The sequence below is a fragment of the Cryptotermes secundus genome, unplaced genomic scaffold (genome assembly GCF_002891405.2).
Source record: "Cryptotermes secundus unplaced genomic scaffold, Csec_1.0 scaffold792, whole genome shotgun sequence".
NCBI classification, from domain to species: domain Eukaryota; kingdom Metazoa; phylum Arthropoda; class Insecta; order Blattodea; family Kalotermitidae; genus Cryptotermes; species Cryptotermes secundus.
Genome location: NW_019725425.1, coordinates 815069 through 829894, shown reverse-complemented (window position 1 = coordinate 829894; position 14826 = coordinate 815069). Strand labels below are relative to the sequence as shown.

Genomic DNA, 14826 nt, shown 5'->3' with positions numbered 1-14826 from the left:
GCACATTCTCCTGACATATTTCAAGCTGATCAGATCCTACCTAAATGGCCGACAGTTCAGAACCAAATTCAATGGTGAAATTTCAAATTTCTTTCCAGCAAAGTCCGGCATACCTCAGGGTAGTGTATTGGGCCCAGTACTCTATTTACTATGTACATCAGACATACCAATGACAGCTGATACAATAACTGTCACTTTCGCAGATGACACAGTAATATTATCCAGTCATGAACACCCAGAAACTGCTTCAGAGCACCTGCAACACCACCTACATCTCCTAGAACAGTGGAGCAAAAAATGGAAAATTAAAATAAATTAATCTAAATCTACGCAAATAACTTTTGCTTGAAAAAAGGGACTATGTCCTCCAGTGTCCATCAACAATAAAATCATACCGGAATCATCATCAGTGCGCTATCTGGGAATAAACTTAGATAAAACACTCAATTGGAAAGAACACATAGTCAAAAAGAGGAAAAACACCGATGCCAAAATTAAAGAGTTATACTGGCTACTAGGAAGAAAATCCCATCTGAACCTGGAAAACAAAATCCTGATATACAACACTGTGACAAAGCCCATATGGACCTATGGGATTGAGCTATGGGGCTGTGCTAGTAAGTTGAGTATCGACATCATCCAAAGATCCTGGTCCAAAATACTTTGAGTAATGACAGATGCAACATGGTATGTATCGAACGACACTCTTCACCAAGACCTTGGCATCTCAGTCATCTCTGATGTAATTCAAGAGCGTAGCAACAAACACAATGATTGACTAGAGACACACATTAATCCATTGATGCAGCTGCTACTGGAAGCACCCAAAAACAGATGATTGAAAAGACGTCTTCCAGTTGACCTCAAGTGAAAAACAGAGGCTCCTTCGGTGGAAGGAGCCTCATCCTGCCATAGGCGGGCTTATTAGCCCAGTGTTATCACAATAGCTTATAGAATACTGTAATTCTGATTGCTTTTTATGTAATAAAAAAAAGGGAATGCTACAATATGAAAGCCTGTTGATTGTAGCAATTTTTCATGACAAATAAATTGGAGCCAGACTGAATTGCACATTATGGTAAGCTTGTCATTCACAACTAATACTGAATCAGGAGAAAGGTTTGGAATTAACTTCATGCTTAGGCATCTTTCATAGTTATCAATCTTCTGATTTTTCCCCCAATAAGAACATTAACAAAGCATTTCAAATGAAGGCATTTTCATTGCCTTCACATACAATATTGAGTTGCTCTCCTTTGGAGATGGGTGCCAGTAGACCTCCATTTCTCTTTCACTCCATGTATCTTCTTTTGTGTGTGATGAGTGAATGTATGTTTCATCCTTGTAAATGACAGCATGCCCCTTATTTATGTAAGAACTTATGTTTTTAAAATATGTTAGACTTGCTGCTGAATATCATAATTTTGATGAGATCTTTTCCCTCACTTTCTGATTTCTTCCATCTGAAGTCTAAATCTCTAGCTATTTTCTAAAGAGCCCACTTTCTTCTGCTGTGGGTTACTTTATGCCCACCAATATTCTTTACACTGCTGTTCTCACCTTGCATTCTGTTCAAAGCCTGGGACAAAATCAGTGAAGATGACAGGCCTAACTATAAATGGGCCAATATTATTGAAATGGAACTTGACATGTAATGTTAATTTAGTCACAGCACTTGAGACACTGAGCTCCATATACACCTCACCAATTTTTTTTTGGCAGAGAAGCTATTGCACATCTCAAGGTTATAACTCGTGTCACACAAAACCACTGCTCAATCGCAGGCAATTTCTCTACTAATAAATAGACCAGGAAGTCTCTGGTCTCTTATAGAAAGGGCAGACCTTCATTTATCATCTTTGAACAAATATTATGTTTTTGGACATTATCCATCACATTGTCTTTATCTAAAAACTGTCTTGTTTAGTTTTCAAAACACGTTTCAGAGACTTGATTCTGTCTCTGAAACGTTGTGTTTTAAAGAAATAAACAGGATGGTTTCTATATAAAGAAAAGATGATGGTTAATGTCCAAAAGCATAATATTTATATTAATGTACCAGTGTCACAAGCTTTTAAATCTTATAATCTTCGAATTTGCTGAGCTCCTGTCAAGAGAAGTACAGAGAAAAGAGACTCTCAACAACATTTAGCTAGGGTTAGATTGCAGTCTAGCAAGACTGCATTATGTGCACTAGCAATTCCTTTCTTCGAAGGAACGAACTAAATTGACATCTCAGCTTCAACTTCACAGGCAGTCATGTAATAAAGCAGGGATTAAGAAATAGGATTTGAATTTTCATTTTTAGGTGCAACTTCAGTGTGATGCAGAATCAAGAAACAAGCTCTTTCACCTTAGGAAGGCATTTTAATACACCAAGAAGTGAAACATTTAGTATTAACTAACACAGGCCTGTCCAACTTCTTTAGGACCTAATACCCCCCCCCCACACACACACACACACACACACACCCAGAGATTCTTATGTACTGCATAATTTCTCAGGTTCTTATATAAGTTTTATTAACTATAGATTCTGTAGCATTGTCTTCATTTATTTGCACTGTGCCTAGAAAAAGAAGCATCTATATGGTATTTGTCATAATAAAATGCACTTATTTCAGTTTGTTTTGAGTCTTTCTCCACCTGGATTACCAGCACGGGTTGCAAGTGGAGGTAAGGATTTAGTTCGACCGCTGTCTTCAGGGAAACATCTATTTGACACTGATAAATCCGAGTGGCCCCTAACTCAACCAGTACCTAAGTTGGAGGCCCTTGCTCAATGTTCTGGTAAGAAATATTCTCATTTTTAGCTACCAGGAATTTTTTTCAAGATCTAAAATATCTGTGACTTGTTTTGAAGCATTCATAGTAACTACAAGAAATGAAATTTCTTTGGTGATCAGCCATGCAAGTATGAAGTTAATATCCGATATTTTGAAGGCTATTTCCTTCTGTCATAAGGGAGTGTGATATGTTGAGTGCATGTTTTATCCACATTCAAACAGTATGCTGTTGGTGTACCAGCTGACAGCATTCTCTGTTGGTATAAATACAAAATGCAGCCATGACATTCATTCCACCATCATCTGATGATGGAGAAAGAAACAGTATCAGATAATCTGTATAATAATGCTATGTTAATAAAGCTGATCACCTTAGAAGACTGTATTTGCATTTAAAATGCTCTTGTTGCAGGAGAGGCAGAGTATGTAAATGATTTACCAGCAATACCTGGGGAGGCATATGCTGCTTTTGTTCTCACAAGTGAGGGTCAAGGATATATCTCAAATATTGATCCTTCAGAAGCGCTGGTAAGCAATTTTATAATAACAGGGCAATTTGTGCAACATCATTTGCAAGAATACTAGAGTTACACACTTTACTCTGATACTTTGGGACAGGGATTGTTAGTCATAGTGTTACATCCTCTAGTGATAGAGAATATGGTTGTAAGGGATATGGGAGTGGGCTGTTAAAAGTACTTCATGTTTTTAAATGGTCATTTTTGGAAATTACCAGAGGAAGAAATGATCAAAAATGTTAATCCCTCGCCAAATTGATGGTAAGCAGCAGTGACACTTACCAGCTATTAAGAGAAAATGCATGACTTTCCATCATAGATTGCACTAAAAGGGTGTATGTATCTTGCTTCTGAAAATTTTATTTGGGATTCATGTTGTAAGTATAATTTATATTCACCCAGTTTATACTAAAACTGAAGCACTATACAATACGCATTACAATTTATATTTTGTGGTTCCGGAGTTCGACGCCCAGATCTTTATTCTAGTATCTCAATTAAGCTGCAGTTCCTATAATATAGAACTAACCTATTATACACTAACATTTTAATTACTGTATCCTATTGCCACCCCTACTGATTAGTACTGTTCTAGGTTTATTTCTCCTTCACTTTCATCCTTTTTTACCATCCTTTCCTATTTCTCTTTGTATACATTCATATATGTTCCTACTTTCTGCCACTGAACTTTGTTCTTGCATCCTAGTTTCATTCTAATAAATATTTCTGCATCAATATTCCTAAACCTCTTGTCCAGAATTCGGTTCTTCACAATTTTGTTCCTTCACATCTTAGTATTTGGCTCCAATATTCTTCGCTGTTAAATACGAGACAAATTAATTGTCCAATGTTCCTACTAAATGTTTCCAAACTCCTATTTTCTACCATGTTATTCCTCTCATGGCTTCACCTATACATAGTTCTCTGTGTCTCTCCTTCTTCAGTTGTTCTTAAAACTGTCATACAATGCTAGTAGCTTCTATTTTCTTGTTCTTATTCATATTTTCATATCATTATTTCTACCATTCTCTCAATATCCCCCATGCCTGGTCTTTCCAGTTCCACTTAATTCTGCTCATCAAGTTGTTGCCCTTTTATATGTTTCTGTCGCATTGCATCACCTGATGGATGTGCATAATTCATTTCCAGAATTCTTAACAAGTATTTCATTATTCTAGCTAATAATTTTTCCTTCCTATTTCTCATCCCCCATTTTTTCACACAAGTACCATTTGCTGATAACAGTAGTGCCTTCATTCCACCGGTATAAAATAACTCCTGCACTTTCCCTATGCCCTACCACTTATCCTCCATCTCCCCAGTCTCATCTTCCATCATCATTCTTGTCTCTTTTAACAACGTAATAAGTGTTCTACTGATTTCACCTGTATATTTTGCAACCTTGCTAACATATATTAATACTATTCAGTACTAATTTCTGCTTACTAGATATTTGCTTTCTCTCTTTTCCACGACTTTTCTTACTCTCCAAAATTACCCCTAAATATCTGATGTCATCTGTTACTTTTGTATCCTCCATTGCCAGTATAAGTTTGTATTCTTACTTAATTTTCCTCCATTTTTGAAGCACTATAATCGTTATCTCGTCTACATTTTTCTCTAACTTCAGTTTTATATTAATGAGATAATATGTGTTAAAATTTATGGGCCTCAAATGTTTAAAACATGTATTGCCTGGAAATATATGAAAGAATACTACTAAATGACTGAATGTAACTGCGGCAATCTAGCGGCCATCTCTAAGAAGAAATAAAGAAAGTTCTGCTATTGATAATGTATTTATAATTTCAGAAAATTCCTGGTGTTTTGAAGTTCTTGTGTGCTGAAGACATTCCAGGACTTAACAGCTTCACACCATTAAAACCAGCCTTTGAAGAAAACGAAGAGGTGCAATATTATTTTGAATTTACCGCATTCCCTGCATGAGATATAAAATGTTTCAAATACATAAGCCTGACTTACTGACCGTGAACTCTGGTAGCAGAATCCTAAAGCACAATCTCAAGCCAATTTCACAAACTCTTCTTTCCCTAAAACCCACTTCTATGTTATTCTCTCGTCCTCTTTATGGTCTTCTAATTAGAGAGTTTCCAAGAGGTTTCCCCAACATAATGCTGCATAAATTCCTTGTATCCTTATCCCTGCCACATGCCAAACAAATTTTCCTAGAATTCATTGTCCTAACAGTAGGAGATAACTTACATTAACCGCAAAGTTCCTTGGGTAATACCCTAAATTACCCATTTACTTCATCCCTCTCAGGTCCTAATACTTTTCTTTATAAAGTTGGCTTTATGACACATATTATTTGTGTTTTTTTTTCACAATATCATAAATCATAAAGAGCTAGCCAAATTATATACTCCTAGTGTTTTGGAATACCAGTCACAGTGACCGTGCAAGTCTATGGCATGAATCATCTTTGCCTGCTTGAACACTGGAATTGTTGGCTCGAATCCCAATCTGGGTATGGATGTCCATGTGCATTTATTTGTTTTGTTCTGTGTGTAGGTAGCAGACTTGAGATAGACTGATGCCCTGTCCAAGGAGTCCTACTGACTGCACGATGCGGTACCCAAAAGAAACCGAACTATTTTTTTTTGTTGGCAGACCTTTTGTAGTACCGCGTTTTGCCGCTATGAGCGCATAGAGCTAAATTTCCTGAGTCGATAAGTCGACTACCGTTGCTTCAGAAGGTAAGGACTAGTTTCGGCAGAGTTTATAGTGACAACTGTTTTGTGTGATCGTCGTTTTTGCAATGGCCCAAACACATGAAAATGTTGAAAAAATTCGTGAAATCATCAAGGAAGATCGACGACGGACCATTGAAGAAATTGTGGAGCTGTCGGGCGTGACTTGGAGCTCAGTTCAGCGAATTTTGACAGAAGATTTGGGAATGAAAAGGGTGGCTGCGAAATTCGTGCCACGACTGCTGACTGCTGAACAAAAACAAGGTCGCGTGGAAGCATGCTTTGCTTTGAAAGAAGAGTCCCGAAATGATCAAAATTTTTTTTCAGCGTTTTGCTGATGTTGCTGAGGTGAAGGAAAAAAAACGACGGAGGCGCTGTCAAGCATCTCAAAAGATGAATTTAGACAATGTTTTGAAANAGTGTTTTGGTATGGAAATATGATAAACAAATTTTGAAATTATTGTTACTACTAATTTTGTTTCAATCCCATTACTCTTTGTTAGTGTTGCTCCTGGGTATAATTCAAAATACTTTATTGCTAAGTTTGTCTTTATGTCACATATGTACACTTTCTTTTATTTGTGTTTACATTTAGACCACTTAATTACACAGAACTCACTGCCAACAACTTTAGCGGTTAATAATTCACAAGTAAACATTTCTTAGTTGTCAGGATAAAAATTATTACACAACTTTCAGGTATTTTGCAGTGGAAACGTTAAATATGCTGGCCAACCACTGGGACTGATTGTAGCTGAGACACAAATTTTAGCTTTACATGCAGTTACAAAAGTCAACGTGGAATACAGCAATGTGTCAAGCCCACAACTCAACATGAGACATATAATTTCATCAGGTGATAAGACTCGGATCAGGGTGGAGAAAGAACCTGATGCAGCAGAAAAGGATGGTAAACTTTCAAAAATACAATAACGTAGTGCGAAATTAAGTGCCCTTATTATAGCTTTCCTTCATGCTATAATATTGTAAATTTTACTACTTGAGACTCACACTCCCTCTTCCTTGGACAATCTAAATTAATTTTCAAGTCAGCAACAGTTTGCACTCAGTCTGAATAAAATTAACTTCTGTATCAACCATGAAAGTATTCCCAGTTTTCACAAACTTGTTCTTCCAACTCAAACTGATCAACACTGATGGAATGAAAATTATTTGCTTCCTTGTAGGGATTGTAATACCATTATTTAATATAAGTGTTTGGAACTTATTCTGTCTGCACTGAATCCTGATTTTTGGTGAACTAGCCCACTGCACAGTAAGACAGTGAGAGTAGTATTAGTTCTGGAGGTTAGGAATGTTAAGGGTTGTGGTTGGCATCAAAATGTAACTGACTGACTTGTCTAAATAATGGAATGGTGCAGTCATTTTTCAGAAATGACTAGTTATTCAGGTGAGCAAGAGATATCCTACTTTTCATGGAATAAAAATGTTCATTACTATTTTCAAAAGAGCCTGCCACCAGACTTTAACACAGGAATATTTCAATCAATTTCATATCTACTCATAATGTTCCTTAAAGATCTACTTAAGTATGTTACCCCCATGGCTGTGTCCCCAAAATGTTAATGTTTTAGATTTCTTTCTTCCACCATGCATGCTAAATATGATATCCATCTCACTGTTCTTTATTTAATCACCTGAGCATTATTGGATTCAGGTGGTTCAGGACAGGTTCCAGTGGTTGGATCCTGTATGTATGGTAATAAACCTTCATATTCCATTAAAGTAGGGGAGTTTCTCGGCCATTTGAGTGACTCCCAACTTCTCAAATGACTCTTCTCTGCAAGGGTTTCATATTTGATCAACAGTAAAAGTTCTGAAATCTTCACTAGTGATTGGCCATTCTGCTACTGATTGCCTGAGAAAATTTTAACACACAACTTACAAATGTCATTACATAAGTTGCTCTATTATCCTTTTTGTTCATTTCTCTTACATTCAAGTATCTAACTTTTATATCAATGATTCTTACATATGTTTCAAAATAAGGGGAAATGTGGAGGCACTAACATTTTGGAAGTTTTACTCTGATTCCTGGAGAACAGTTTCCAAACTGATAATGTTTGCAGTTCCAGATCGTAATGAAGTGACTCATGTAATTAAGGGAAGTTTTGATATAGGAGGTCAGTACCATTTCACAATGGAAACACAGCAGTGTATATGTGTTCCAATAGAAGATGGAATGGATGTCTACCCATCTACTCAATGGATGGATCTCACACAAGTTGGCATTGCTCAAGCTCTAGCTATACCCGAGAACAGGTTTGTTCTGTACATTGTCAGTGTTACAGATCTGTGCATGATAAAAATACTATATCACACAGCATTCAAAGTCTTTCCCAGTACAGACACCTGCTTTCCCACATTGCTTGAAAGGCAAAGCTACATTATTTATGATTACTTATTTATTCATTATTAGTACCTGAGCCTAGTCCTTTTGAGTTTGAAATTGCTATTGCAAAGTTTAAAAGGTACTGTTATGAGTGTTGGCGGCTATAAGACGGGGTCTGGATTGTGGAATATATTTACTGACCATTTGCAGGTCGTAACTACAAATAGTTAGATACTATCAGTGATTTGGTAGGTAAAGTTGAGAAGATAGCAAGAAAACCATGGGTTACACAGGAGATGATGAGTAAAATGGAGGAGCGAAGGAAATGGAAGAATGTCAACAATGAAGAAGGCAGGAGGAAATACAGGAGACTGAGGAATGAATTGAAAAGAGCCACGGACAGGGCCAAAAAGGAATATCTTGAGAAGATATGTAATGAGATTATGGAATTTCAAAGAACAGGCCGTTATGATTTGATGTACATGAAGACAAAAGAACTAGGATGGAAAGAGAATCATGGGATTCAAAATGTTGGCATCGAAGACTCCCAGGGGAATAGAATAGTAGATCAGAGGCAAGTGCTGAAAATTTGGGAAAATTATATTTCAGAACTATATGATCGACCTAATCGGCCAGAAACCTTAGAAGTTGAACCGGAAGAAGAAGTAGATACAGACGAGAAAGGACCATATATTTTACAAAGTGAGGTGGAAAAAGCTATCAAGGAAATGAGGAAGGGAAAGGCTACAGGAGATGATGATGTACCTGGAGATGTGCTCAAGTTACTGGGAGAAGGTGGTTTGAAAACACTGACAAAACTAATGAACACCATATATGAAAGTGGAGAGTGGCCCAAGGACTTTACAGAAGTTACAATGATTGCCTTAAAGAAAAAGACAAAAGCTACAAAATGCAGCGACCATCGCACAATAAGTCTTATTGCACATACAGCAAAGATAATAGCAAAGATACTTAAAAGAAGAATTGAAAGGAAAATAGAGGATGTACTTGGAGAAGATCAGTTTGGATTTAGAAGAGGAAAAGGAACCAGGGATGCAATTGGGATGATGAGAATTATAGCGGAACGAACTTTGGAGATAGATGAAGAACTGTGTGTTTGCTTCATAGACTGGCAGAAGGCATTTGACCGGGTAAACTGGACCAAATTAATGCAGATCCTGAAAGAAACAGGTATCGATTGGCATGAAAGAAGATTGATTAGCAAATTGTACATGGATCAGAAAGTTAGAGTACGACTGGACAGGGGGGAGACAGGAAGTGTGCAGATTGGAAGAGGAGTTCGACAAGGATGCTGTTTATCACCAATTCTGTTCAACTTGTACAGCGAATGCCTTACCAAGGAAGCTCTGGATGGGCTCGGTGACTTCAAAGTAGGAGGGCAAATTATTCAAACTGTGAAATATGCAGATGACCTTGTGTTAATGGCTAAGGAAGAAACTGTGCTACAGGGCATGATTGATAGACTAATTGAAATTGGAAGGTGCTATGGCATGGAAATGAATGTGGAGAAAACAAAAGTAATGAAAATTTCGAGACAACCAACCCCAGTCACAATAAAGATAGACCAAAAACAAGTGGAGAATGTGAAATGTTTTAAATATTTGGGTAGCTTGTTAACAGATGATGGAAGGTGTACTTGTGAAATTAAATCCAGGATTGCCATGGCAAAAGCTGCATTTAGCAAGAAGAAGAATCTTTTTACCAGCAAATTGGACTTAAATTTGAGGAAGAAACTAGTGAAATGCTACATTTGGAGCATAGCTCTGTATGGGGCTGAAACATGGACACTTAGGGCAGTAGATCAGAAACATCTGGAAAGTTTCGAAATGTGGTGTTGGAGAAGAATGGAGAAGATCAGTTGGACCGATTATGTGAGAAATGAAGAAGTGTTAATTAGAGTCAGTGAGCAGAGGAATATCCTACATGAAATAAGAAAACGGAAGGCTAATTGGATTGGTCATGTTTTACGCAGAAACTGCCTTCTAAAAGAAGCTATCGAAGGAAAGATAGATGGGCGGATAGAAGTGACAAGAAGACGAGGAAGAAGACGTAAGAAGATGCTGGATGACCTTGGGGACAGAAGAGGATACTGTCATGTGAAGGAGAAAGCTCTAGATCGCATTAAGTGGAGGAATTGTTTTGAAAGAGACTGTGGACCTGTCGTCTTGACAGATTACTGATGATGATGATGAACTACAAATAACTATTAGACTATTGCTGATTTCCACGCTACAAATCATTCCACACTAAGTCTTTTCATTCTGCTTTCACTAGTCATTGTTTGGGAACAGCTCTCAACAATGGCTATTCCTCTGCAGTGTTTTCCTGTGCAATAGTTCTATTTTCCTCTGCCGTGCTGACGATGGTTGACCATTACTCAGTCACCCACCGAAGCTGGAGTGTACCCTGCCACGTCCTCGATGTTGCAGAGTACTTTAAACAGCTGTTTCAGCTGTGCATCAGCATCAGGAACGTCAGGAAATTGACCTACCAGCTGTTGATAAGCGTTTTATGCCTATCGGTCCAAAATGCCTGATACCCCGGCACTGAGATGGCAGCCATATTTGCCACGTGTACTCACTTTTGTCTGTCAGTTCTAAACTAAATACACTCTTAACCGGAACCCAACCTTCTTCAGCACCTAACTTGAGTCAGTCAAGGCGATATTAATGCAAATCCAAACAGCAAACAAACACACATTCCCTTTCACCACGAGATACGAGAAATTCTCACGTGCACTAACCTCCACGAAGAGATGATGTGATGATAACCTTTCAACAGCAGGAGAACCCACATTAACCAATGAGACTAAAGTGAACGACCATTTAACCTTTGATCATCCCAAAGCACAATTTTTTTCTGAATCAATAGCCAATAACCTCCCGGATCGGCTAGCATTTCGAGTTTGTCGGACGTCCACATCTTTATACTTTTGCCGCTAGGCGACACACTAACCAATGGATGCTGGAGCTGCTATGGTGATCGGTGATTGGGTAGCACTTGTGTGGCTGTATAAATTGACAGGTTGCAAGGTGTGTTGTATGAATATTGCCTACTCTTGCTACCCTGCCGGGAGGTATAAGAGGCTTAAACTTGGTGGCATTCAGGCTTACGACCGTTCAAGTGACTAGACTGCCATGGTAGCGACTACTACTAGAAATAAGGCATAATCTGCTGTACTGAGCCTGGAATGACAGAGGCCTTGTATATGTTGTACATAGAAATAGGAATTAAGATTAAATTTGTAAATATATGTAAATACTGACAATGGACTTACTAACACAGACTATGACTGACAAATGACAGACCCGACCTCTCATCAGAGAGGGCGCCCCAAATGGACAGTACACTAACTTTCATATAAGAAGAAACATCTGGTCATGAGCCCCAGCTGGGGCTCGACACCAAGACAGAGACTGACCGACCATCAGTCACTATGTGACTTTGACTGTGACTACCCTGTGGGAGCTGTTTGACTGTTAATAGTTGTCTGTTTGACTGTGGGAGGTTTCCACAACTGCTCCCATTTATACTTTCTGAAGAATCTGCATTTTCTAGTAGGTGAAATTCATAATTGTAATAACATTTTTATTTCAGTATTAATGTCAAAGTACGAAGAATAGGCGGAGGATATGGATCGAAGATTTCACGCAATTCACTAGTTTCTGTTGCATGTGCTCTCGCTGCTCAGATTCTCAACAGACCAGTACGGCTCATTATGAGCTTAGAGTCCAACATGGAAGCTATAGGGAAACGGTGTGACGCAGCTGTTAATTATGAGGTAAATGCTTGGTTTCCTTGGTGGTGCCATCTGTGAAATTTATGTTCACTGTAGCTGTGTAGCTCTACAGACAAGTTAATTCCAGTTCCCATAGTACACTAGAAGTTCCTGAGACCTACAAATTGTAGATTTTTAAAATTGTCTGTTTCAGACTTCTTAATTTAAAATCAAAGTACCAACGAAAATATTTGAAAGGTGAATATAATTACATAATATGTAGGACGATTGAACTGACTTCTTAGTAGTTTCAGATGAAGAGAAGAAAAAATACATACAGAATTTTATCAAAAAGAATCTTTTGGCTTTATATTCAAGTTGCCTAAGTATGATCCTTCTGACAGTGATTTTGTTCAGTGCTGGATGCATACAGGCCACGTCTGAAATAGAAGTAATGTGTAATTCACTATGAATCATTGCTTCTACTGTTTCTATAAGCCTGTAGGCAAAATTAAGGAATATCAGTACTGGTTCTATCATTGGTTTTAAACAATGAGTTTCATCCTCTTATTTACAATACAGTTAATTCTATAAATGTTGCAGGTTGGAACCGACAATGATGGAAAGGTACAGTATTTGAAGGCCGATTTTTATGAGAATGCTGGCGCTTCATGGAATGAGAAAACTGTACCTGACTCTGTTTCTTTCATGAAAAGTTGTTATGACAGCAGTAATTGGAAGGTGAAGGGTTACAGTGTTCGATCTGACATTCCATCTACCACATGGTGCAGAGGGCCAGGTACAAACTTTAAACAAACATAGCAGTAATAACACGTGAGCAGTGTCTGAAAAGATTTGAAAAATATCTGCAAGAAGATTAAATCACTGGGATTGTTATAATCACATCTGGAACATTAGTGGGGAACAAAGAAAAGCCAGAATCATAGTTAGTAGCTCCTTTCTAAGAGAATTGAATGAATATTTTACTTAAATTGGAGTGAAATCTCTGCTAATGATTGTGTGGGAATGATTTTCCTCAAGTGAAACAAAAGGTCCCACTAAATTTGTGTCTTCTTATAATGCCTACTACATACAATTGTAATAAATCTGTTTCTTTATATGAGTAGTTAAAGTAATTGTTTCTACACAAATAAATACAATTACACGCTGAATACCATCAAACGTAATTTTGAAACATTTGATAATACACGAGATAAACACTGACAGAAATAAACTCTTTATACTCAGATCAATATTATTTAATCAATTAAATTACTAAAAGTAATAGCTGGCACATGGAATAAACACAGTGCTTATGTGGGAATGATTTCTGGAAGAGAAAGAACACGAATAATAATTGCTGTTTCAACACTCAGTCACTTCCAATCAGGTTGCAAGTTTTGGAAAGTCAAAAATTTCTTAAACTAAATATAGGTTAATGAAGAAAGTTGTCTTCTGGGTTTAGGCACCGTTTAGGCCTAAACCCAGAAGACAACTTTCTTCATTGTCATCGCCGTGAAAACCTCAAAACTTACATAAATATAGGTTATTTGTTAAATTGAAATTTGTAAGAAAATTTTAAAAATTGTTATTTTGGGTGTTGGCCCACTAAATGTGGGAACACAAGATCAGGATTTAACCATATGTTCAGTACTACTGTATGCTACATACATGACACTGAGACAGACCCAATGCTTCCACATAGACCTTTTTGAGACACAACATTCATAGCCTACCAGATACAATCTCCTACATATTAACTTCATACAGAAACCTCTATAACACCTACATATGTAAGAAAGATCATAATTATGACACATATCTGTATGGCCTAAGAAAATTCATGTGACTTATAAAGAACAGCACACACCAGATTCAAACAGACAGAACTAAAATTCACAGCTATAGCTATGACAGAAGAGAGCAATCAACTCTTCACCATATGTAATGAACAACCACATTTATATACCTATGTTTTAACGATAATACACACACACACACACAATTTGTAGTCTAGTACTATGAATTTTGTTATAACATAACACACAACATTTCACAATTTTAATCACTGTAATCTTTACATTTTACAATTAGTACCACTAATACATTTCCAACAGCTATTTTTTATTTTTATTTTATTTATATGTTTTCAGTCGTTACATTGTTTTTACACATCCTGTACCTACTACTTATCTGTTACACAACACGTTCATACTTAATCTAGGCAAAGCAGTTTTACAAAAATCATTATATTAACTTTGTTCAATGTACAGATTCATCAGGAAGCAAGTAATAAATGTACCTAAATGCCTGATGGGCCGGTCACAGTAGCTGAGCGGTCTAAGGCATGCGCTGTCTTCGCTCGCTCAGAAGCTGGGATCATGGGTTCGAATCCCACTCAGGGCATGGATGTTTGTGTGCTTTTTTTCTGCGTTTGTCTACAGGTAGAGGCCTTGCTACGAGCTGATCACTCGCCCAAGGAGTCCTACCGAATGTGTAAGATCTAGTAAACCGAAGTGAAACGGAGAGTTTCATGGAGGTAGGCCTAGGCCCAAATTGGGGCTGTAGCGCCACAGAAAAAAAAAATGCCTGATGACAGCCTCTACAGCTGAGGCACATAGCTAAATGAATACATAATTCATTAATATTATATATGTGTTGTGTCAATTGTGTCAATGGAACTCCTCACAAATATATTACAACACAACATGATGCTCCG

The 14826-nt window shown here is 37.4% G+C and overlaps 1 protein-coding gene across 2 annotated transcripts in view; it reads left to right on the top strand.

The window, feature by feature from the left end:
* LOC111863409 (xanthine dehydrogenase) overlaps window positions 1–14826 on the top strand; it is an 82844-nt gene that overhangs the window by 41155 nt on the left and 26863 nt on the right. For both annotated transcript variants that reach the window (XM_023849711.2, XM_023849712.2), the window contains exons 12-18: window positions 2625–2790; window positions 3199–3314; window positions 5117–5212; window positions 6715–6925; window positions 8106–8298; window positions 11987–12170; window positions 12711–12906. In XM_023849711.2, the coding sequence (XP_023705479.1) occupies window positions 2625–2790; window positions 3199–3314; window positions 5117–5212; window positions 6715–6925; window positions 8106–8298; window positions 11987–12170; window positions 12711–12906 (1162 nt within the window). The remainder of the gene's footprint in view (window positions 1–2624; window positions 2791–3198; window positions 3315–5116; window positions 5213–6714; window positions 6926–8105; window positions 8299–11986; window positions 12171–12710; window positions 12907–14826) is intronic.